The 26,159-nt window shown below is 55.4% G+C and overlaps 1 protein-coding gene across 12 annotated transcripts in view; it reads right to left on the reverse strand.

Annotated features, from left to right (window-relative positions):
* The window catches only part of MAD1L1 (mitotic arrest deficient 1 like 1), a 420,727-nt gene that overhangs the window by 321,075 nt on the left and 73,493 nt on the right, over window positions 1-26,159 (reverse strand). For 8 of the 12 annotated variants that reach the window (XR_011424443.1, XM_001490482.5, XM_070231368.1 and 5 more), the window contains one exon: window positions 21,640-21,726. The exons of 2 other annotated variants lie outside the window; for them this stretch is intronic. Coding sequence is in view for 5 of the 10 variants with exons in the window: in XM_001490482.5 (XP_001490532.1) it covers window positions 21,640-21,726 (87 nt within the window). In the remaining 5 variants the exon portion in view is untranslated. Of the gene's footprint in view, window positions 1-19,312; window positions 19,576-21,639; window positions 21,727-26,159 lie in introns of those variants that run through there. 2 more of the 12 variants (XM_023655123.2, XM_070231373.1) reach the window with 2 other exon arrangements.

The raw sequence follows: 26,159 nt of genomic DNA on the forward strand, positions 1-26,159 counted from the left end.
AGCTGACTACACTCACTGGGTCTGTTTCTGGGCTCTCTGTTCTGTTCCCCTGACCTCTGTCTCCTCTTTCACCAGCACTGCGGCGTCTTGATCACTGTAGCTTTACTGGTAAGTCTGGAAGTCGGGAGTGTCAGTCCTCCAACTTTGTTCTCCTTCAATACCGTGTTGGCTCTTCTGGGTCTCTGGCCTCCACATATAAACTTTAGAATCGCTCTGTCAATATCCACAAAATAATATGCTGGGATTTTGATGGGGATTCCACTGAATCAATAAGCTAAGTTAAGAACTGACATGCTGACAATACTGAGTCTTCCCGTCCATGAACATGGGATGTCTCCACAGTTATTTAGATCTTCTTTGATTTCTTTCATAAGAGTTTTATAATTTTCCTCATATAGATCTTGTATATATTTTGTTAGCTTTATATTTAAGTATTTCTTTTTGTTTTGTTTGTTTTTTGGTGCTAATATAAATGGTATTAGGTTTTTAATTTCAAATTCTAATTATTCAATCCTGGTACATAGGAAAGTAACTGGCTCATATATATAAACTTTGTATCCTACAATCTTGCTATAATCACTTATTAGTTCTAAGAGTTTTTTGGTTGATTCTCTAGGATTTTTCAACACAGATAATCATGTCATCTGCATAGAAAGACAGTTTTATTTCTTCCTGGCCACTGTACATGTTTTATTTCATTGTCTTGTCTGACGGCTTTGACTTCCTCAACTTGTCCCTGATCTTGGCAGGAAAGCATCCTGTTTCTCACTTGGATGAAAGATGGAAATATGTGACAAGAAATCAGCTTTTCTACCCAATAAAAAGAAAAATCCACCTCTTACCCAGCACCTCACCACAGAGCCCAGCAGCTCAGTGAGCTCAGCAGCTGTCAGTGTCCCCGGGAGACCCCGTCTAATCACTAAGGACTGTTCTGGGACCTCGGAGGCCTTATCCTCTCAGGGCACATGGTGGCCCCACTGCACCCTAGAGAGCACTGTAAGGCCGCCCAAGTTCTTAACATTAGCAGAAACCAGGCGGGAAGCAGTCTCGAGCCAGTGGGCCTCCCACACTGGGCATGGAGAAGAAGAACACCTCGAAGGAAACCAGCTCTGCTGCTGAAAATCGGAGACTTCGTCCTTCAACCACCCCCAGTGTGTGGCAAAATGGCCTCTTCTCTGAGACACAAATAACCTTCCCCAGAAAAACCAAAATGGGGCAATCTTCCCAGATGTGTGATGAAATGGAGGAACAGCACTCAAATCAGGATCTCAGAGAGACACCACACCGGAAGGCGGGAGCAGCAACAGCTGTCCTTAAAGGAGAGCCAGCACCGGTTCCTCCACCCCTCCACCCCCACGAGGAGTGCTGGGCACCCGCTGTGTCGGGAGGAGCTACGTCAAGGAGATCTCTGGGGATCTGCTAGGCACCCCCGTTCCAACTGCAGATCTGGGTGAGGCCAGATCTCCTTCACGTACCTCCACCAAAGTACGCATCCCAACAGACTGAGCACAGGGGCAGATACGAGACTCCAACCACCTTCTACTTAGATGTTAAGGAGATCTGCAAAGCGTAAACAATGTCACTCTCCTCACTAAATTTTGTTGTTTTAGGAAATATATTTTTCACAAATGTATTTTATGTTAAGAGATAATTAAGTTGGTTTTAATGAAACTATAATACAAATATAATTGTAAATAATTTTTAAAATTTGTTTTCATTTCCAAGAATGGTGAATATTGACAGATATGACCCCTACAAACAAAAGCTCTTTCTTTTCAGGGCTGGCCTGGTGGCATAGTGGTTAAAGTTCACAGGCTTCGGCAGCCCGGAGTTCGCAGGTTTGGATCCTGGGTGCGGGCCTACACACCACTCATCAGGCCACGCTGTGGCAGGTGTCCCACACACAAAATAGAGGAAGACTGGCACAGATGTTAGCTCAGCAACAATCTTCCTCAAGCAGAGAGAGGAAGATTGGCAACAGACGTTAGCTCAGAGCCAATCTTCCTCACCAAAAGAATTAATACTAAAAAAAATTTTTAAAAGCTCTTTGTTTTCAATAACTTTTTAGAGCAAAGGGTCCTGAGACTAAAAAATCAGAGCCATGCTGGGGTAGGAACCAGAGTGTTCAGCATGTTCAGGTGGCAAGGAGTCCAGTCTCTGAGAGACAATGTGCTGAATTCTCATCCATCAGCTCATAACAACGTGTGTGTGCTTATTATGAACACGAGTGTGAATCGTGCTAATAAAAAGGCAACATGCATTTAGCAGAGTCCTGAGTCCCAAGAATCTGCATTTTCAGGACATCTCCTTGCACATTATTCTGAAGCAGCTGGCTGGGAACCTGTGAAATTCTGGCATCTGGGAAGTGCGGCCAAGCGTGTCCCTCACGAGCCAACCCTTCCAGGCCCGGGCAGAGGAAGCTCCTCGGGCAGGGCTTGCCCTCCTGATTCCACCCGGAGGGTCTGTGCACCAGGCACAGGGAGGTCTAGGAGGTGCTTGGTGCTGGCCGCAGACTGACCAACACTGCCCGCTCGTGGCTAAAGCCATGCTGCGCTTCCCACCGAGTCCGTTCCACGCTGCGCTCCGCCTCCAAATCGGGAGAGGATCAGGACAAGGGGCCTCGAGACCCTAAGGAGTAAGTGAGTGAAGCAAGCCTGAGAAGGCACCGCCCGAGGAAAGCACTGCCAGGAGAGTGGGCACGGGTTCCGGACACAGACATGCCGAGTCCACACCCAGACTCCACACCCGGTACGCACGTGACCTTGGGAAACTGGGTAGGGGGAGGAGCACAGTACCTAGCGGGCAGGGCGAGGTGAGGATCGAGGAGAAGGATGTACGGAAAGTTACTGGCACCCACAGGTGCCTAATAAACGCACGTTTCTCTGTTCCTGCTCTGTCTTATCCAGTTTTTAACAGGATCGAGAGATCTCTCAGAGGCACAGCAAACCTGCAGGCCGAACGAGCCCTCGGAGGCCTCTGTCCCCAAACAAGCCGACCTGAGCCAGGTGTGCTCAACAGCCACTCACGCCTCCAGCCACGTCCTCGGGGACAAGAGGCTCATCCCCACTCTGCCTTCTCACCTCCATCCCGTCTCCCTACATCTCCTCTACAGGAGGTTATCAGAGCAAGGCCACCGAGGGAGGGAGGCGCAGACTGCTTTAACGCTCTGCCAAACAAGGCAGGAAAGCGCACCGAGGTTGCCTTACGGCATTAGAGAGCCGCTTTCCTACACATGTACGCGGAGAATCAATATGTGTGTTTTCCTGGGCTTGTTCTCTAAAATGAGCCAGCGGCAGCTGGGCTTCACGGCTGAGTGGGAACTTCTTTGGCGCAGAGCTTATAAGGGTCACGTGAGTTACCAGGGAACTTGAGAGAAGTGTCAATAAGAAGCCTTGACTCTTCCCAGATGGGAGCCCTGTGCATTAGCACGAGGCCTCCAGAAACTTGGCCCTTATGTACCTGGGATCCCCTTCAGTCTCACCAGACGGCGGATTAAGGAGCCCTGGCCATCCACTCTGGCTCTTGCTGCAAGGGGGGGGCTGCTTTCTCTGGGCTGGGCCTCCGTGAATTGCTTCCAAACAGACAAGGAAGCAGAAGTTTCAAGGCACCAAGAGATTCCGAGACCTACCAAAAGATTCTTTCACTATTTCTTTCATTCAACAATTAACAACATTCAGGTATTATTCACTTCCAGTTTTGTACACATGTTTGAGGAAATCTAGATTCTACCACCACCTCTGGGCAGGGGCAGGCAATAAAGATGTTGTCTGCTTCCAAAGGATGGAGCTGACTCAGGCACCTTCTTCAACCTAAATGGCTCTCGAGATGGTGTTTCCCACTCGGGGCGCTGAGACGGGGCGCTCTCTGCTCTCTAACGGACACATCAGCAGGTAGGTTAAGGATCTGACGTAACTCTACACACTTCCTTCTCCTTCCCTTTCTGCCACTTGGACACATCACCTCTTGCCCTACCCAGCTCCAGAGACCACAGTGACAGCTCATCAATACCACCTCTTCCCCTGCTGGAGGGAGATCTGTGATGCAGTAATGTCCAAAAACGTCAGGCAGGGAAGACAAGCTTTTCCAGCAGTCTCTGGGTCACCTGTGACGTGCCATCACAGCTCTAACACACAAGGCTGACCCCTGACCCCTGCAATCTGAAACAGGAACTTCCTCTGGCCCCCGGAGGTTCCCCAGAGGGAAAGGCAGGCGGGCACCACGCTGGGGCAGTGTGTGGTTTCCGGCAGTAACGTCGCGACAGCAGCCACTGGCTTGCTACGATAAACTCAAGTTCGAGGCGAGGAAGACAGTGAGGACTAGCACCCGGGGCCCTTCCACGATACCACAATGTCACCTCGTCCTGGCTCCATCACTGAAATTGCCTGAGCCCCCAGGGGCTGAGTTGGCTGAAATGACAGCAAATACAACACACCGCTACTTATTTATCACCTACTACATACGAGGCCGCACCAGACCTTTCAAGACACCCTAGCAAAGCTGGAATTAAACCTTTGCTGTGGATGAGAAAACTGGGCTGAGCGACAAGTGACCAGCACAGCCCACATGGGGTCCCAGAGACCACAAACTCCGCTCCTGGGACAGCAAAGGCTGCCGCTCACTGAGCACCCTCTTGGGGTCAGAACTTCCACCATCTTCGATTCTCCAATAACCTTGCAAAGCCGGTGCATGACCCTGACTTTTTAGATGGAAAAGCAGCAGAGGTTCCGAGAACCTGAGGAAATGGAGGTGCCTATAAGCTTGAGTTCGATGTTCAATCAGAGGCCCCAGAGCCCGGCCCTGGACGAGACAGACAGGCTCCCCTCTCACCAAGCTGCCATTCCAGCACGGAGGGGGATGGTGAGCGAGCACATGGGAGATCCCGCCTCAGCCCCACCCCCCACGTGCGTGGTCTGACCTCTGTAGGCAGGGAGAGGACTGTGGGTGAGGGTCGAGCATGAACTGAGGCAGCGTGTTCCTCGATGCCTCAACAGCAGCCCACTTGGTGGCCATTAGCCTGAGCTCTGGCGCAGACAGTAACGCACTCCACAGGCTGCTGTTCCCACCTGCTGAGCTGTGTGATTTGAAAGGACTCCCTGGTCTGAGCCGAGGGCTAACATCTCACTCCACTGCAGTCACAGCTCTCAACTCCCTTAGCCAGAATATGCACTCCTAACCCACAGGACGGCCCTTCCTCCTCCAAGTTCACAGGTCTGCAGTCCAAGGCTTGCCAAGGAAGGTGTGCCCAGGTGTCCTGTCTGCTCTCAGCCAATGTAGCCGATGCCCCTTGGCCTTGGCCTACAGGATATATGGCCTTGAGAGCCCAACCTGGCCCCCAGTCTCTGAGCCTGCCTCTGGTCTCTGGAGGAACCAGCTGCTAGACCAGAGCCCCTAGTGTGTGGGAAAAACAACAAAAGTGATGGCAGAAGCTGTCATTCAAACAGCGCCAGAGGCTGGGCTGGGGCAAAGGACACGTCCTGAGAATCCCCACTAGCCACAAGAAGAAAGCGGACGAGGTCTTCAAGGCCACAATGGAAGAGGCTTCAAGAGCCCCAACCCAGGGTGTTCCAGTATGGGCCAGGGCGAGGGGCTCTGTGTGGAGACAGCAACACACCCTCACACTGTGTCAGTGACACGGTGGTACCTGCAGAAGGCACACCCTCACACTGTGTCAGTGACACGGTGGTACCTGGAGAAGGCACACCCTCACACTGTGTCAGTGACACGGTGGTACCTGGAGAAGGCACACCCTCCATCTGGCCACTCCAACAATAGCTGATGGTCCCCATCGCCTTCTAATGACAACAAGAAAAGCACTCGCTCTGGGGGCTGCTGGCAGAGTCCTCATCACGGCACCCTTCCGTCTCCAAGAAAGCAAAGCCGTGCGGGTGAGGCCCAGGAGCTCGTGACAATGGAAGGTGGCTTCGTGTGCTTAGATGTCATGTCACAAGCTCATAGTCAGAAATATTTAAAAGTATTTTAAAACTAAACAGATTATATCATTTGATTTTTGCCTCTGTTCTTAAAGTGTTTTCTGCCATGTAAGCTTCCAAAATTTTTATGGGGTCAAATTTAGCATTTTGTCTTCTATGGTTTCTAAGTTCTTGTGTGCTACTTAGACAGGCCTCTCTGAGATGATAAAAAGTTTCACATGAAAAAAATAAACAGCCTAGAGACCAGGAAGCCCTGTGTCCTAGGTCTGACTCCATCTGCGCCCCAGGGTGGAGTCAGAACAAAGCCCCTTCCCTCCAGGCCTCAGCCTTCCGGGGTTCTCCAAGGACCCTCCAGTTTGGGGTTCTGGGACGTGGATGCCGAAGAGCCCTGGACCTGCTGCTCTGCAACACACCAAACTACATGGCAGGCCCACACAGCTACGCTCCTGTGGGTTCAGCCCTCAACTGCCCTGAAGCACCTGCGCACCGCCACGAGCTACGCTTGGCTTAAGACCAGACCCACGTAAGAAACCAAAGCTTGTGGGCAACTTCCAGATGCTCATGCCAGAACCTCCCACTCTTTGTCAGTCCTCAATGTCTCTGCTCAGCTCCCCGTCACCCAAACATCCCAGAGGCAAGGGCTTAGCCAAACTCACTGGTACCCACACATAAAAACTAAGAACACTGGTAGCTCTCTGACCAGCCCCAGGCCAGCGCCGCACACATCCTTAAAGTGAGCCTGACAATAACCCTCAAGGAGAAGAGTGCAGGTGCCTCTCCCTCCCCACAGCCAGGACCACGGCATGGAGAGGCTGACCAGCTCTGTCCAGGTCCTACACTGGCAGCAGCAGAGCCAGGAGCACGGCAGCGTCTCACTGGAGCTGGGCGCCTTTCCTGTACCATGCCACCTCGAACGCAGAGCCACAGCTGGTGCAGGACTCCGGCAACAGAGGCACTTCTGATGCTAGCAGATGAGGAGGGGGAGGGAGTCCCATGCGCTCTTGGATCTGGCCTGGACTCGCCCCACAGAAGGCAACAGGCAGAAGGCAGGGAAAGGCTTGGCCACACCGCAGACCGAGCACTCTGCCCCCCGAAAAGGACAGGGGTGACATAGGCCCTGTGTTCCCCAGATAGAAGGCAAGGCCCCAGCCAGGAGAAATCCAGAACAGAGACAAGGCCTCAGGGCCTGGTTGCAGATGGGGAAACAAGGCCACAGGCCACTCAGCCTGGTCTTCCCACACCAAGGGGACAGCTAGATGAACTCTGCCACGCGGCTTCCAGAGTAATTTTCCTACAGCAACTGCTACAGAACTAACCGCTCAGAAATTGATCCCATTTGGGGTAAGAAAATTTTTTCCAGTGCTTGAATAAAAGGGGGAGTTTCGCATTTTATCCACTTCCACATCCCGTAACAATAAAACTTATTTAAGAGGTCTATGAATATGTAAATGCTATTTTAAATATGGAAATACAAAACACGCAAGAAAACAGTCTGGGTGTGAAATATTAATGGCATCTCATCCTGCTGAAAAAAGACAACAGAAGCTGGCTGAAGTGGCAGGTTGAGGAACGCTGGCCGGCAGTGGCAGGTCAGCTGGACCCAGGCCCTGCTCAGTCAAGAGGACCAGCACCCGCGCCGAGAGCTCTCCCTGGAGAGGGAGTGCTGTCAGTCCCGCAGTGGGCACACAGCGCCTGGCCTCAGCCCACACAGCTGCCTCTGCCCTCTGCAGGCCCGCCCAGGCTGGCCTCTGCTACCAGATGCCCCCATTCCTGACCTGCTGCCGGCTAACACACTGCCTGCCACCGCCTCTCGGCCACCTCGACCCCATCACACTCCCCTCCAGAGCCACAGAGACCTAATCTAGAGTCCTTGCCAGCACAACCTCAGGCTGCACAAGCTCCCCCAGCACGCGTCTGCCACTTGCCCACCCCTGGGCAGAGCGCGGCACAGGAGCGCTAGAGGAAGAGCTGAGTCCTTCCACCCAAGCCAGGGCCAGAAGGGCCCGGGGCAGGATCCTCTCCCCAAGCGACGGAGCAGGTGGACCTCCAAGACTCCGGGAACTGGAGCACAGGGTGCCCTGCTGGGTCAGAGGCAGGGGGACTAGAGTGCAGCAAAGCTGGGCGAGAACTCACCCCGCACAGTCCCCTCCGAGGCTCGGAACCTTCAGGTCTGTGTGTGGAGCAAAGGGCCCAGAGGTCACGCAAGACCTCGGCTGGCAGGGCCTGTGGTGGGCCACACACACGCCTCCTCCAGGTAGCAGCACACCTGGTGCATCTGCCGAAAGCGAAGGCCCCACAAGCATGAGGCTAATGACCCCCAACACAACAAAGCCAGTCTTCTTACAGAAATTCTGCCACCCTCGTGCCAGGGAGCTCACAAGACCGGAGGGACCTTCTTGCAAGGTACTAACAGGAAAAGGAGTGACCAGGCCTTTCTCCACTTGACAGATCAAGAAACCAGGTCATGTAGAGTGATTAAGTTCTTGGTACTCAAACTGTGGTCATCGGACCAGCGACATCACCATCACTGGGAGGGTACAGGATATACAGACCCTTGGTCCCCATTCCAGACCTGCTGAACCAGAACCCACACTTAAAGACCAACAGGTGATTCTTTACGCTTACTGAGCCAGAGAAGTGCTGGGCTAAGGGACTGTTCCGAGATCATCCCATAGAAACCACACAGTAACGAGGAGCCAACAGACTCCCCACTCCACAATGGCAGCCGAGCTCAAGCATTACCTTTGGGAAATTAAAACAGCCAAGCACCAACTGCACGATGGACTCCCTCATCCATCTCCCAATTTATCCTCAACGCAAGCCTGTGAGAAGGGACCGTTCTCCTATGGTGAAGTGCAAGCCGACTGTCCAGCTTGTCTGAAGCCTTGTCTCTAAACAGGACAGCCCCAGACCCAGGTCCCAGGCTCTGCCCCCGCCAGAACTGCTCATCCAAGCCACTGCTTTTCCAGCAGCCACCCTGGGCAGTGCCAGGTGACAATCGCACAGCCAGGAAACCCCGCAATGCCTGCCAGTGAGCCCAGACATCCCTCTGGACCCAAGGACAGACTGGATTCTCTCTTAGGGATGAGGGGGGCTTGGTCTCAGGGACAGAGCCACATGGTTACAGTCTGGAAAATAAGAGCGACTCAGACAGGTCCCAGGGCCAAGCTGGAGGGGCCGTCAGTGCTGAAGGTCTGTACCCACCATAAGAGGTGTGAAGACGGCTCCCGCCTCGATGTGCCCACCCTGTGGGTCTCACCCACTGATCAGGAAATGACTGGAGGACCCAGAAAGTGCTGCTTAAGGGGAGGAACAGAGAGCCCAGTTCCCAGGGAAGCACCTGTGAAATGCACCCTTGCACCTCCAGCTCCTCCAGTTTGCGCCCTTGCGATGGCCGCCCCACCCCGCCCCCTCCCCAACTCTAACTGGCCACAGAATTTATAGGCTTGGTGACAGCACTCCCACTGGGGAGGCCATGGAGGAGGTTGTGAGGATGGGCCGGAGGAAGTGGCTTCAAGTGCTGCCGGCACCACCTCACGTCCAAACGCGGGCACTGCAGGCAGGTGCCAGCACCCATCACGCCCGATGTCCAAGAGGGTCCAGGGTCCCTCCATTCAGCCACACTGTCACAGGCGTGGCTAGGTTCCCTTTTTCCCGCCAAGTCTCAAGCAAGAAGGGAGGAGGTCTGAGAACCAAAGCGACAGGCAGACCTGAGCAGATGGGGTCACCACCTATGCTATTTTCTGGGTTTGTTTTTACTGTTTTGCACAATTCTGGCCAGATCTAATTCAAAAGCTACTTCCTCCAAGAAATGTTCCCTGATCTACTTTGTAACCAGAAAATAAATATATGTCTCCTCTAAACAAACACCCGAGCCTTCTCCGTGCTCCATGTTAGTGTGTATGAGCACACGCGTGCATGTACTCACACGTGCACACCTGTGTCCTCTGCACAGGTCATCATCCGCATCTATGCTCCCACAGGGCCCGCCCCGCCCCGCACACGGCATGCATTCCACCCACATGCGCATCACACTCGGGAAAGCAGTGGCCAAGCGCTCATCAGAGCCGTGGTCTCGATGATACCACTCGCCTGCTCAGAGGGACACTGGGCCCAGCCACACTGAGGAGAACACGGGCGGTTCCACCGGGCTGCAGGCACAAGCCTGGGGCAAGACCCACCTGCCCAGGGGCCATCCAAGGACAGTCAGGTCACTCATCACTGAGGTATGAAGCTGGACAGCAAAGTCTGCTGACTAGTAGGACTGTGCAAACAGTTTGCAGCCACGCATCTGCCACAGTGGGAGGCCGACCAGACACAGGTGAGAGCCACCAGGACGGGGGAGTCGGGAGCCACAGGGACCAGTGTCAGGCCAGCCAGCCGGGAAGCCACCAGAGGTGCCAATTCAGCCACTTCAACTGCTGCCACACCTGGTCAAACAGGAGACCAAATTCCGAGAGGAGCAGCCATGATGAACCAAAGGAGAAGACGTGGACACGCCAGTCCATCCTCCAAAGGCACTCCAGAACGACGCCCCATCCGCCTGTCCCCAATCCTGGCTGGGCTAGGGTGAGGACACAAGAGCTCCAGAACGACACCCCATCCGCCTGTCCCCAATCCTGGCTGGGCTGGGTGAGGACACAGGCGCTCCGGAACGACGCCCCATCCGCCTGTCCCCAATCCTGTCCAGGCTGGGGTGAGGACACAGGCACTCCAGAACGATGCCCTGTCCACCTGTGCCCAGTCTTGTCCAGGCTGGGTGAGGACACAGGTGCTCCAGAACAACACCCCATCCACCTGTCCCCAGTCCTGGCTGGGCTGGGTGAGGGAACAGGCACCCACAGAGCCATCACGCTGCCTTCCCCTCCCCCGAGCTCAGGGAGTTAACAGTACACCTTGGGGTAGAGAGAAGACGTTTACTATTCACTCAACAAATACTACTGGGCATCGATTTTGTACCAAGCACACAATGCCCAAAGCCCCTGCACTCTTACGGAGTTTACATTCTAATAGGGAGAAATACACAGTAAACATATCAATCAACCAATCAATAAACAAATGTGTCAGATTAGTGCTATGAAGAGCACGGAAGCAAAATCAGGAGGAAAAGGAGCAGTTGACAGCGTGGGGAAAGCCAGCCTCTCCTGCAAGGTGCCACCTGGACAGAGACAAGGTAAGAAAAGGATGCACACCAGTGTCTCGACAGGACCAAGAGCAGAAGCCCTATGTCAGGCAGCATAGTTGGAATGTTCCAGAACCGAAAAGAGCCATGCAACCTCCTAGCAGATGAGGTGAGCAGAACACTGAGGGAGGTGAGGCCCCAGTCATAGGGTGGGGTGACACGGGGGGTGAGAGCAGCTGGACCCCAGGACATCAACAGACCATGGCTTTCCTTGCGAGTGAAATGGAAGGCCCCCAGAAGGTTCTGTGCACCCAAGTGACATGACCTGACAAAAGGGCCCTCCTGCCACTGTAGGCCCTGGCGCAGAGATAATGCTGAGAAGAGGGCCGACTGGAGGGACAAACTGGAGGAAGAGCGGCCAGGGGCTAGCCTCGTCATCAGGCAGACGACGCTGGCTAGCGATGGGGCGGGAACAGTGCTTGGACTCTGGGCGCACTTGGCAGGCACAGGCAAAATAACCTCCTTGTGGTTTACATGGGAGGTGAGGAAGACGAGAGAATGAGAAGGGCCAAAGCCGAAGGCCCGTGCCCGGAGCACAGTGGCACCTTTCACTTCCAGCACCTTCCTCCCATGTGCACCCACTCACTGTGTACCAAGTGTCTGCTCTGTGCCATGAACTGTGCTCTGGCCAGAATCACAGTGGGGAACACAGCAACCCAGATACAGTCTCCCCTCTGATGTAGACAAGTTTAGCAAGCGTATGATGAAGACAAACTTAATTACATAATACATAATCCAGAGGAAAGCCTAATTTAGGTGGGAGTCAGCAAAGGCCACCTGAGAAATTAAAATTCAGGCAAGAACTGAACTCAATGCCACTGCTAGCGGGGAGACAGGTGAGGAGCGCGCGTGCCAAGTCAGGATGGGCACGGGGTTCGGAAGCTGAAGGAGGGCCGATGTGGCAGAGGCACCGAAACAGGAGATGGTGAAATGAGATGAGGCTGGAGAAGTCAGGGGGCCGGGACCCCAGGAAGGAGTCAGCATTTACTCCACGGGGAGCGGGGGGTCACGAAAGGACCTGGGGTGGGGAGCTGTACCATCTGATTTCCATTTTAAAGAGATTCCCACAGACGGCTTTGTGGAAGCCGATGGCAGAGCACACAAGAGTGAAAAACAGTGACATGAATTCTCGTCATCTGAAGGAAAAAGTGGTGATGGAAAGAGGTACAGATTCATGAACACACACACAGCAAAGAGCCACACCGCGTCGAGAAGAAAGAGCACCTGCTTCCTGGCAAGGCCTACACCTGAAGGATGCGCGCAGGGACCCTGGGCACACGCACAGCTCTGCAGCAGAGAAGCAGAGGATGGTGATGGTGTGCGTCCGGAGCGGGGGGCCTAGTCTGACTCTTCATTCATTAAACACTCACTGAGCAGGGCCAAGCCTGCGCTGGAATCGGAAGTGCAATCATGAATGTACAGAGCCCAGGTCTCAAGCGGCTCTGGTCCAGCTGAGGAGAGGGACAAGGGCGGAGAGGGACAAAGGTGTGAGTGCTAGAGCAGAAGAGAAGCCCAAGTCGGAGGAGACTGCTCCCACCCACATTCAGGGCAGCTGGGGGGCTTCACAGCAAAGGGCTTCCTTCTGGCTCCAGCCAGGGCTGCCCAAAAGTGTCACCTTCCCCTCCAGAGGAGGCAACAGGAGCAGAAGCAGCCCCCGAAACAGCCCTGGCGGCCCGCTCAGCAGAAGACAGGACCCCCAGGCGTGGGAGGCTGTGGGGCTCTCCCTCCGGGGGGCCCTCGCACACACAGGCACGGGCACAAGCCTTGTAAGGCCTTCAGCAGGCACCAGGCTGAAATGCCAGCACGGGGTGGAGGGCAGGGTCGCAGACTGCCCAGAGTCCAGCCAGGAAATGGCCAGCCCCAGGGCTGCCATCCACTGTGCTGACCAGACTGAACAGGTGACCGAGTGGAACAAGAGGAGGCGTATGGAGGAACCGGAGCAGGATTAGCACCGAGAAGGCGGTGAGTCCCGATGTTCCGAGACCTTCATTGTCACAACAGGAAGACGAGGTTGCCGATGATGATGCTGACAAACAGCAGCAGCAGCTCCCGCGTACTGAGAGCCCCTACTCGTCAGGCACCGAGACATGCGACTTACACGCGCACCTCGGTTAACTCTCACGTTCCCGGCGAGTGGGGTCAACATCTACTACAATCTCCATTTAACAGACAGAGAGAGACGAGGAGAGAGACAGAGAGACGAAGAGTGGAGAGACGCTCAAGAACTGTTCGCCATGGTACACGGCAGGGCTGAACTCTGACTCTGCTCTAAGGCCACACTGCCCAACACGGAAGCCACTAACCACAGGCGACTATTTAAACTTAAATTACAGACACAGTTCTTCACTCACGCTGGCCACAATTCAAGTACTCAGTAGCTACACATGGCCAGCGGCTACTGCACTGAACAGCAGAGACACAGAACACTGCCAACATCACAGGAAGTCCCGCCAGATGGTGCAGTCTATGCCAGACAGACAGCATAGTCTACACGGGACAGACGGCCAGTCTACCCCAGCCAGACCACGGGGTCTAAAGCAGAAGCCTGGGCTCTGACCTCTGCCCTGCAGCAATCAGCCGAGATAGGCGGCCACAAGTGCTAACTCCCAGAGAGACTCACAGGGCCCCGGAGACAGTCAGGGTGTGAACAAAACTGAGGCTCCAGAAACGCTGGGGCTTCCTCAGAATCTCACAGCCACAAACAGAGGGAAGACGCAGGGATGCAGCTACAAATCTGAGCCCCTGGCACCACAGGTATGCGTCTGCTGGCAGTCCCTTCATCCCCTGTCTGGAGAGAGACGTACATACATCTCGGTGTGCCTCCCGCGGCCAGGACAGGGCGCTCAAACCAGGACTCCAGAGCCACACGCCATGTGAGCGGTGTGACTGCCACCAGCTGGGGGAGCTCAGCCTGGCCTGAGGAAGAGGCTTCCTGGAGTAGACCCACCAAGCTCACTGCCATGTCCTTGGAACTTACACGCTGCAGTGGGCTGCCACCAAGGAATGCACGGAGACAACCCATTGGACACAGGCTGGTTCGACACCTGCCAAAGCTCATTTCCATCGAGCGGCACCAAGAGCCGAACGGACAGGCAAGGCCTCAGCCCTCACCACTGAAAAGCCCCGGGCCGCTCCTGCAGAGACAGTAACTGGCTAAGACGAGCATGAGGCCTGGCAGGGGGATGGCCCAGCTCAGAAGCAGGGCAAGCTGTGGTCACTGCCCACTCACAGGCCACTCTTCCCCAGGACAGGAGCAGGCAACTCTCCAGCACGGATTCTCTGCAAGAGGCAACCACAAACCACAGCCTCCATGCTCTCCCTGCAAAACACAAGCTTCTTCCAGGGAAGATAAGGGGACAGGTGGACGTGGCAGAGTGCCCCCAGGACGCACCTGAGTCATCGCAAGGGAACCTGAGGCAGAACTCGGCTATGGCCCAAGGTCAACACCGCAGTGCAGACTCCCCTGGGGTCTCCGGCTCTGAATCAAGACCACTCAGGTGATCACTGGGCCCCTGGGAGCCCACAGAAGTGGAACGCCACCCACAGCGGACGCAGCACAGAGGGACAAGCTCTAGCCAGCCCAGTGGACAGTCAGGGCCAGCGAGGCACCACCCCTGCCCTTTGGCAAATTCGTCCAGAGCCTCGACCTGGGCTTCTGTCAAACCTGACTTTCACTGTTGCTCTGGCACTTCCAAGCTGGTGGCCCTGTGACCAGCACAGCACAGGCAGCCCCCAACAGGCCTCGATTCACCCACCTATCACAGTCACTGTGCATACGTATTCAGCCTCTGTTGGTTCCTTCCTTCATTCCACAAACACTCCCTGAGCAGCACACTGGACCAGCCTTCTTCTCGTCGCAGGGAGAGAGAGAGCACAGAAGGAGCTCGGCGACAGCAGGAGTGCGCAGACCCACTGTAGACAGGGCAGTCCAGGCAGGCCTCAATGACCCAGAAACGTCTGAGCACAAACCTCAAGGGGCGAGAGGCCAGGCCGCACAGGTACGCCTGAGAGAGGGGCACACCGGGCAACGAGAAGAGAGGCCCAAGGTCTCAGGGCAGGACGCCAGTGGGACTAGAGCCGGCTCTCACCCACCACCCCAGAATCACCCGTGTCATGGTCATGGACGACTTCCATCCTGCCCTAGCATCCCCGCCCGCCTTGTCAGCCGTGGGCCGTGGGCAGAGTCCGCAGACTCCCGCTGCAGCTGCACCCTGCCCGTCTCGAAGGAGACGTCTTCCACACACTCTCCAGTCCAGATCTCTGACCCGACTGCAGACTCGATGGCAACGACCAGCTTCACCCGGTTGCCTGACAGGCTTCGTAACATCATCTCGTGCAAAACTGAATTCCAGGTCTCTGTCTTCACCTGCTCATCTGCTGTGTTCTCTCCACGTAAGAGGCAAACCCATCATTCCATATGCTCTCCCCAAAACTACACCCACGTCTTTCTCTCTTACCGGCCGTATCTGATCCAGAGCAAACTCTGCCACGTCTGCCTTTCACGCGCACCTGCAGCTTCAACCCCTGCTGGTCTTCTCTGGCCACACACAGACACACTTTCTCGCCCCTAATGAGCCCACTGGGAAACTCACCACTGCTGTGCCCTGAAGTGGCCCAGAACTTCCGGGTACCTCGGAAATGACGATAATGACAACAAAGACGACGACTGTAATAACTAGGTAACGATGTGCTTGCCGTCCCGGGCACCAGTCTGAACGCCTCACACAGCTTATTCAACTTACCCTTCAGAGCACTCTTACAAAGCTATCATCATCATCATCGTCTTGACAGGCGAGGCAGAGGACAGCTGATTAAACTGTCCAGGGAGACACTGAGCTCCTTGGCGGTGAGACCGAGATCCCAACACAGGCAGCCTGTGCTCAGACCAGTGAGAGCCTCGAAACCCTCAGCACAGGTCAGGCACGGCATGACATCCACTGGATGCAGAGAACAGGCCTCTGGTCCTTATGAATCTCCTGCACCCGCTGCTGGCCTTGCTGGCCTCTGGACAGCTTGCAAGCACTGTAACTCACACCGACACAGGGTGACAAAGGTGACGAGGCCCACTCATATTCCAAGATGGTGTGAGAGGATAGCCTAAATGCTTTGGACAAACAGCGGGAAAGGAGCCACATTAAGAATTATGACTGTCACGCTGACCTTAACTCACCCTCGGGAGGCGACAGAGAAACCCATCAACCTGGTAGATGCCAGGAAAACCCACCAGCACCGCCTTCTCTGAGATGGACGGTGAGGGAGAAGACCGCTCACTCCACCCATTTATCCTTGAGCCCCCTTCACTACACAGCTCTCTCTTTGCAGCATCGCCCAGAGCCCCAGGCCCCTGAGGAGGGCAGCAGCGGCCCAGGCTGAGGCAGCAGGAAGCTGGCAGGGGCGTCCGGAAAGGCCCACCAGCCTTCTACAGCAAGACCATGACTCCAGGGCCTTCAGGGCTTGTCAACCTCTGATGACTTGAGGCCAAGGGCTCTTCCGAGACATCAACCGCCAGAGGAGACAAAACGTGATCTTTAAAACAAACTGCAGTGATCAGAGCAGCCCAGAGCTAGACTGTGCTTCTGGGTGTGAAGAGGTGGTGCTTGAAGGCTGACTGCACACAGGGAATGGTCAGCCCACGAGAACCGGCCCAGCAGGCGGGAGCGCACGCGCACAGCAGCCCCAGGCTGATTCTGGTAGCAGCTACAGCAGACACTCAACAAGCTCCACCACACCCACGTCAGTCAGTGGCTTCTCCTCACTCACTTCTACGGGGGTTCTGCCTTCACTCTGCATCCAGGAAGGGGACCCGAGGCGTCACACAGGCGGGCTGGCCCCAAGCCATGCAGTGGGCCCCCGACCCAGGTCTCCACTGCAGCAGAGAGACAGTGAAAAGGGAGCCTCTCCACCCCATGTCAAGTGCTTCTCAGGGACGTGGGCGCCATCTCAAGTAAACCGTGTGCAGCACTGAAGACGACAGAGTGGGATTCAAATCCTGTTTCTCCAGCTTCCTGGCTAACCTGGGCTCAGGCTTCTCACTACACAACAGAGAAGAACAGCAGCACCCAGCTCGGAGCTCTCAGGGGAGACCCTACATGAAGCACTCAGCACCGAGCCTGGTGCAGGCAAGCGCTCGGTAAACACCCATTGCCCCCACCGCCACTGCCGTCGCCATCAGCACCACCACCATCGCCACGCCTACTGGGGAGAAACCTGCGTCCTAGAAGCCGGCAGTCCTGAGAAGCCCCCGCCCACTCTGGCCCCTACTCTCCAAAGTAAGCCCTTTATTTCCAGCAAAGCAGAGAACCCGGATGTCACAGGTCCCCGCACAAGGTTCCCAGTCCTTGTGCCTCAACACTCCTCAGAGCACATCAGCCCATTACCCGTCAGAGTTCGGAAGACGACGGTGTGGCCGTGGTCTGAGCCATGAGAGAATGCAGCCTCCCCTGTGGCCTGGCCCTCAGAGTCCCCTGGCTCTACCAACAGCGGACTGGGAGCAGTGCATGGGGCGTGAGCGGGGTGTGGGGTCCCGGAGACCCCAGGATGCTCATGAGGGCCCAGCGAGGGCAGAGGTGGCTGCACAGCAGCATCACGTAAGCGCTATGTGGAGAACAGGACACACCCAGATCTGCCCCCAAATCCTGAGCACTCACATGTCCTCAGCACGCATCCATGACAAAGCGTGAGCCTCGAGGACCCGAAACTGAAGCAGGGCAGCAAGAAGGGAAGAGGGCTCCCCGCGCTGTAACTGGGCTCCTGCCCAGAGGTCCTGACAGACCCACTCACACCAGTGACGACAGGGCCCCTGAGCAACCCGAGGACGGCCACCAAAAGGAAACACACAGAGAACCTGGCCCGACGGCTCACAACACCCTCTACCGGACTCGCACGCTGACACTCAGGCCCCCAAAGACGCCCTACAAGCTGCCAACCAGAACTCTGCCCAAGCCCTGGTTCCACGAGGGCAGAGGACTCGCCATACACACCTGACATCACCCGGCGCTTCCTGGGCGCCAGGCGTATTATCACCACCTCGCTTCATCCGCAAACACCCTACAAGACACTAGCCCCATTCTGACAGAGGAAAACGTAAAGTAAAGGTTCTTAAAGCAACCAGGTCCATCCCCGCCTGCTGGAAGGAGAAGACACCCCTCTCTCCTGCAACTTGGAGGGCTAAGGAAAGGTCGCGCCTCTGAAACCCCCAGCCTGAGCACCAGGAGGAGGCCAGGCCCCCCGCCAGGAAGGCAGAGTCAAACTCATGGCAGAGCGCAGAAGCAGGATCCCAGTAACAAAGCAGGAACACTCTCCTGGTGCCAGGCTGGCGGCGGCCTGGCACACGGCTCGGAGCTGTGTCATCTTATCTCCCAGTGAGGCAGGTGACGGCTTGTCCTCTCAGCTTCCACACATGCAGGACACTTTCCTTCACCTCATTTCGCACGAAGTTTGTACCAGACCCTCCCTGGGCTGCTATCCCTCATTCGGTACTGGGCAGAGAAGAGGGTGAGGTTCTGCCCTGAGATGAGCTGGAACGCACCAGCCGTAATGACAGAGAGAGGCGATGCAAACCTGAGTAAGGCAGCAATGGTGAGATTTCCGTGGGGGAGACAGACGCCGACAAGACGGGCTTGGGAAGACCAAAGCCACAGGACCTGCTCTCGGCATGGGCTGCATGGCGGCTGAGACAGGAAGGCCCTGTGAGCTGCAGGCCCCATGCCCCGCCTGCCCAGGCACCGGCTGCACCCCTCATTCTCACCTCTTGCCAAGGTGCCCCTTTCCATCGAACCTGACTTTCTGCTTAACTGCCTTAAAGATGTGCAGAAATGGAATCAGTCGTTCCAGCCTTACAAGGCCTCCTGGCCCTCCACACACAACATCATGATTGAAGCAATGGCATTGTGCTGCCTGTGACAATGGCAGCTGCCCACAGGATCCAGCTCCCCGCCACCTCCCCACGGGAGCTTGCACATAAATCTATTATAAATGAAGGAGGCAGGAAGTGCCCAACAGCTCCTTATTGTCTGACGCCTTAAGAACATTCCTGGACTGCTCTGAGCCCATTCTCTCATCCGGAAGAGGGAGACCACAGTAGCGGTGTCCTCCTGTGGTGCCCTGTGAGATGAACTGAGCTCTGAGCTCGACGCCTGCAGGGACCATCCTGCAGGAGAGGTGAAGCACAGAGCTCTTTCGTGGGGTGCTCAAGACTCACCATTGCTCCTGGGAAGGCTGCATCAGCTCTCAGAAGAAACCCCAGAGTCCTGAGAGGTGGACAAGTTGCCAGGAGTCTCGCAGACCGCCTGCCCACCATGGAGGACTGCTCCCTGAGGCAGAGTCCACTCCTAAGCTGATCCCCAGAGACAGGAGATGGCTGAATCCACACTTACGACCACAAGCACAGCTGCCGTCCGGGGACCGGCAGATGGGAGTTATTTCTTCCCCACGGTTCTCCAGACATGGAGGCTGCTCTTCCTGCTGCTGGTCAAAGCAGGTAATTTTAGAAAGAACCCCACAGTTTGGCAGGAGAAAAATGCAGACAAGTTCCCTTTCCCCTAATAGTTCATTCTGTTTCAAATTCAAAGTAAAATGAAGAGGATTGCCTGGAAAAACATTAAAGCTTTAATTCCAAATCACTTTTAATGCCCGTTTCATCTGACAGTAGCTTTGAAAGCAAAAAGCAATCTTTATCATCTGAGGTTTTTAAACTAAATTGATGTGATTATGTCCAACATTACCAGATGCTTCTAAAAGCCAATTTTCAAGTGACACAAGCCCCCAAAATAAGAAAATCTTCCTGTAGCTACTAATAAATTATTAAAACACTATCTCCACTGCAGATGAGGCTGTGCTGGATAATCAATGGCCAACAGGCTGGCTCCTCACAGACTGGCCCAAACCACCAGTCAGGTCTTGCGGGGCACCCGAGGGCTCCCACTGTGGTCGCCTGCCTCTCAGCCTGTCCCTAAGCCCCTTGCTCCCTGGAGGAGCCCGAGCTCCCTCAGCGTCCAGCCTCCTCAAGTGGTTCAAGTGGGAATAGGACCAGCTGAAGCTCAGCATGGAATCCCATCCTCTGCTGGTAACTCGTCTAGGGGGTCCCAGGAAAGGTTTCCTTATTCCAAAAAGGAGACCCAAAAGAAAGAGGCCCCTCCTTTCTGCCTGTGGATGTGACACCCAGAACCTGGGCAGCCACCCTGCCTGGGCACCAGAGAACAGCGATGACAGCACTCCTGGAAGAGCCCAGGTGTGGTTTCATAAAAAATAAGTACTAGGTCTGGGTTCCCATTCCTGGCACAAAGCTCCTTGAAAACCCTTGGGATTTCTGAAGTGACAGGAGCATCTTTCATTATTTATAACATGCCCCTTTCAACCATAACCGAGTTTATGTGAATGAGGTGACTCCTGGGGCTCCCCAGACAGCTCCAGATGGGGGCTGGATGCCAGAGGGACCAACCATGTCAGGAGAGGGCTGCAACTTACAGCTCCACCCCCATCTCTAGGGAGGGGAGGGGCTAGGGATTGAGTTATTCACCAACAGCCAATGATTTACTCAGGCATGGAAACTCCAGAAGATTCCCTAAACCACCTGGCTCAGAGAGCTTCCCAGTGGGTAGGGTATCCGGGGAGGGCATGGAAACTCTGCGCCACCCCATCCCTCACCCCACGCATCTTTCCCATCGGGCTGTTCTGATGCACCCTTCGTAACAAACCAGTGATGGTAAGTAGACCGCTTTCCTGAATCCTGTGCATCGTTCTAGCAAATTATCAAATCTGGTGGGGCTGGTATGGAGGAACCCCTTAATCTGCAGCCAGACAGAAGTTGGTGGCCAGCCTTGTGGGACTGAGCCTTCACCTGTGGGGTCTGCGCCAACTCCAGGACTTGATGTCAGAACTGAACTGAACTGAACTGCTGGACAGCCAGCAGGCGTCAGAGAGCTGGAGAAGCGGAGCTGGGAAACGCACCGCGCACTTGGTGTTGGGAGGCAAACCTCACACCAGGCCCTGGAAGAAGTCACGCAGCTGCCTGCCCCGGGACTTCCTGCCGGGAAGGACGCACACTTCCTCCCTGCTAAACCGGGGGTAAGGGTTTTCTGTTGTTTGCAGCGAAGGCATCCTGGCTGCTCTGTTACTCTCTGTGGGCCTTCCCTGAGTGCAGGAGTCTACACACGCAAACATGCAGACACTTGAACCCAGGGTCCAGGTTTCCAAACCATCAAGGGTTCACTCAGAGCCCACGCCTCTGCAAAGACGAAAAATCCTTTCTCACAGACCCACATGCCAGAAAGCTAGCCGACGGGGATCCAGTGGCGATGTGGCAGGCCCTTGGCATGACAGCATCACGTCGCCTCAGCTGAGTCTCACCACCACGCGGCAGGAACGTGGGGCACCTTGCACCCTGCAGCCCCAGCTCCCGCCCACTCAAGCTGAGGCCAACAGAACAGCGATGTGCAGCTGTTCCCGAGCTGGGGCACACACATGCCGGCCCCGAGCGTTCCGAAGCAGACCTGTCCCTGCCCTGATCACGCGGGCCGCCAGGCCTACCTGCAGGTGATGGAGCTGTTCCTGTCCTTCAGGGCAAGCTCTCGCTGCTGCAGCTCAACAATGAATCTGGAAAGGTCTTCGGGGGTCCTGTGGGATCAAGAACACACACTCAGCACCAGCTGTTTCCTGGAGGGGGACCTGGTTCTGCACACTAGATGGCTGCCAAAAGCCACGCCAGCAGCTGCTGCTTCAGAGACCCAGGACAAGTCAAGTCCTGTGCCCTGTTCCCAGGGCAGTGTCTGCAGCACTGCTCACCACCTCCTGGGTTCCACCCTCGGCCCCCCCACAGCTGCAGCACATCGGGTCAGTTATTATTACGAGCCTTGATTTTATTTCATCTGGGGAAACAGGGTCAACGCATAACAGCGTCACTCTGCTGTGAGGACAAGGAGCGTGTGAGAAGCACCTTCCAAGTCCTGGCTCAGAGGAGGCACTCCGTGCACTTCAGTCTCCTTTCCCCCCTTTCCCTTGCAAACCCACACATAAAGCAGCAGCAATAATAAAAGTGAGAACAACAGAGGCCCACAGGTACAATGATGCTTTACAATTTTCAAAACTATTCCAGATTAATTATCTCAGTGAGTGCTCAGAGCAACCCTGTGGTTTATCGTTTCCATTTTACAAATGAGAAAACTGAGACTCAAATGGCTGGTTCTAGTCTGCTCCACCCTGAGCAACCTGAGCCTCCATCTGAACCCCATGCTCTAACTTGCACCAGAGCTCAGGAGAACACGCACCAAGAACGGCTCTGAGAGGCTGAAAGGAATACACAGTGGGGGGTGAACACTCTCTGACACACACATGGGCACACACACAGGGGGCTCCCTGGCATGGAGTGGCCAAGAGGTGGGTGAGCTCAAGGCCTGAGGACCAAGCACAGAGCCACGCACGGCAACACTGTGTGAGGCGCTGGGGCCTTACCCACTCCCGTTTAGGCAACGGCCACTCCATCACAGTGGTCAGAGGTCCACCTTCCCTCCACTGTACCAGGGCGCCACGACCCAAGCTACACCAAGCAGATGCGCCCTCCGTGGGAAGTCTACACAAAGCTACAAAGACATGGATCCTGGTCACTGTCGTCCTTGAAGGCTCTCTTCCTGGCCTCCAAAGCCACCACAGAGCCCAGCTCTGGGCTGCTCTTGGGCCTCAGGGGCACCCAGGGAGCACCTCCACATGCCTAGCAGCGAACCTCTCCTGCTGACATCAGCAGAAGGCACCCACAGTCATGTCGTAACCAAGGACGCTGCACAGAAATCTGCTTAAAACCCAACCTCAAGCCCACGTTCCACAAGCGCTGCAGGAGCCAGCCCCTGGGGCCCCTCTGCCTACTGCTGGCCTTGCCTCCACCACTTGAACGTGTCAACTCGTTTTGCTCCCCCAAAACTCTGCATCAGTTAACCCTGCGCTTGCAAAGCTCCTCCCTCGGTCTTCCCAGGGCTAGCTCTTTCTCAAAAGAGAGGTCTCAGGAAAATGTCCCTGCCTCGAAGAGGATTTCTCCATCAAGTCCCCAAGCTGCTCCCCACCCTATCACAGCACTGCCAAGCCCCACTTCACTGGTGATCAGTGTGGGGGTCTTGGCATCCGCCATCACCAGAAGGTGAGCTCCCACGACCTCCGGTTGGTCGGCAGCACGTCCTGAAAGCCCAGTGCAGCCCCGACACAGAGCGGGGCCCCCGCCTGAGTCCTCACGCCTGGGCCTCCGCAGGCACGCTCTTCCCGCGGTAACCGCAGACCTTCTGCCTTTCAGCCCGCCTTACCCCACCACCGAGGAAAGCCCCCTTCAGGGGATGTTTGTGAGGACATGGCCTCCGAGTGGAAGGAGCCAGGAGGCACAGTGCAGAGATTGCTACCGGCACTGCTCCCTAAATACGAGCTGGCTCTGCGGATGAGAAAATGGTTCCGTTGAAAAGATGCTCCTTAGTAAAAGGCCTTCTGAGAAGCCGACTTCTGGGAGGGGGCGAGCCGGCCTTCAATGCCACTTCCCATTCTTCCCAGAGTTTTCCGAGGTTTTCCAACCTCAGGGAGTTAAAAACACTAGCAGGAAAAGAAATAAGCAAAATAAGTAAGTCCTTTCAAGCCAAGAGACATTGTTTTCTGAAACGTTTTAAAGAGATACTTAACTTGTTTTATATTTTTCTGTCACCCAGGCAAAGGGGTATGCAAACTGTTACTAATCAATGGGAAGATTTATTGAAAACAAATAAACAAAACATCTCGCATGGCCACATCTTCAAGCCCCCAGCCCCGGTGGGCCGGCACCAGCCAACACCGTGCGGGAGAAGCAGACAGATGCTGCAGAGGGTGACGGGAAGCGAGCCCCTGCCTGCCCTCTTCCTCACGCCACTGCCTGGCTGGGCCGTCTGCTCAGCCCTGAAACAGCGGGAAGGAGCCATGGAGAGGCAGCTGCCAGAGAGACAGCCACCAAGTCTTGGGGGGTTCTCACCAACTGAGATGAGGCCTCCTCTCACGGAGGGCAAGCTGCCCACAACATGCTCCAGTAGAAGCCTCGTTGGAATCTGGAGAGCGATCGGCACATGACAGCTTTAGAAACAAGATTCTCACCCGGAGGTACAAACCAGCCCCGAAAAGCCAGGAGCTAGAGCAACACAGCAGAGCCAGACTCACTGCGAGCCAAGGCTCTCCAACCTCCTTTGAAGTAAAGATAATCTGAAATGCAACAATTTGACAATGAGGAGAAAATTGGGAGTGGTTCAAAAGAAAAGTGAACTTAATATGGTATCTTTCTGAAATGCTCTACTCCCACTGATGGCTCGGGGCATCTGCATCTTCTTGTGACAGCTGCCCAGGCCGATGCACACATGAGGGGCCACACGGGCCACACCCAGGACAGCCTGAGTCTCACACACCCTTCCATTCAACACTTCACAGAGGCCATCAGACACCGGAACGCTCTGGAAGTTTTGAGCAGCCATTTCAACTCAGCATCCAGGGCCGGGCTCCAGGTTCACATAAACCAAGAAGGAACTGGCTTTCCTAGACTCTCCTGTCCTCTCCTCCCCGCAGACAGGAGGCCAGCCATGCCGACACGTGTCCACATGCCTGAGGAGCGGGACCTCAAGGCATGTGCTGAGTCCGTGGCGCCCCTTCCGGAGAGGGTGGAGAGAGCTGCTTTCCCCGAGACAAAAGAGGGTGGGACAGGGGGGTGGCTTGCCCCACACAACCACGGAGCACAGTCCACACGCCTTTGCACGGCCACAGTGGGCTTTCCAGCCAGCTGGTTCTTGGCCACACTCCGGCTCCAAACCCGATATGTCATCACTCAGATGTGCCACCCCCGCTCTGGCAGAGGGAGGCCTTGAAGCTGCACAGCCTGCCCTTCCTGTGGGCCCAGTTCCAGAAGGCTAACCTGCTCAGGCCAGGATGCCCACTCCCGTTCCCACTTCAGTCCTGCCCCAGCAGCTGCTGGAGGGCACATAGCAACTGGACCGCCTTTCCCTTCGTGGCCTCTCGAGCTGAAAAACCCGCAGCAACTGCTTTGGCTAAATCGAGCCTCAGCAGTCCAGTCATGCTTGCTAGCCACGAGGTTCCCACCTCTCCTAAAAAACACAAAGCCCAGTAAGCTAGATGACAACATTCAAGAATTTCACTTCCAACCAGTTTATTCCACCCAGAGACTGAGAAAGGGCAGGAAATGTTCAAAGGAAACAGAGACGGACCAACCACAGAAGAGCAGACTCAGTCACGGCCCAGACCACTCCAGGCTGACCTGCCAGCTCGATGGGCTTCCTCAGGCTCATTTCCACAACCCACGACCCAGGCACAGCACGGCACTACCATCTGACAACCCTCACATACCCATTCATTTCACGGGAGCAGAAAAAGACAGCTATCCAAGTACACCATTCAATCCCGTTTTCACAATGCGATTGGGAAGCAAGGACAAAACACAGGTGACAATGAAAGTGACATACAGTATCTCATTATGTAACTGAGGAACACAAGTTTTGATGAGAAATAATCACCAATCAATACTCCGCACGGCGTGGAACTCTGTTCACCCTCAGTGCCGTGGTGTCAATTGGAAAGGAAACGCTCTGTTGGAGGAGAGGAGCGCACGAGCTTTAGTTAGAATGGTTTCGGCACGTTCCAGTGCGTGGTTTTGCCAAGTGTGGACACGCCTGAGGCCACAACAAGGGGTGAGGCGAGGGCACGTGGAGCTTGCTCGGGCAGAGCAGGGCCCAGCTCCCCATGACCTCTCCAGGAAGCAGTCCCACCCTACTTGGACATTCACAGCATGACCATGAGAAAACATCCTGAGCAGAGGATGCGGGTGAGTACTGGGGACCACAGGACTCACACGGTAACCTGGTCCCCCCAGGGCCGGATAAGGAGGGATTCAGGAGGCTTCTGGGCCAACAGCGGACTCTACCATGGGTGGACTCGTGTACCCCGGAGGTCCTCGCCAGCCAGCTGCTCCGGGCCTCCACACCAGGGGGAAGCCCAGGTGCTGGGAGACGGGAGAGCTTACTCCTCCAGTGTGGTGGCTCCTGTGACCAGGC

Source organism: Equus caballus, chromosome 13, assembly GCF_041296265.1.
Source record: "Equus caballus isolate H_3958 breed thoroughbred chromosome 13, TB-T2T, whole genome shotgun sequence".
In the NCBI taxonomy this organism is placed as follows: Eukaryota; Metazoa; Chordata; class Mammalia; order Perissodactyla; family Equidae; genus Equus; species Equus caballus.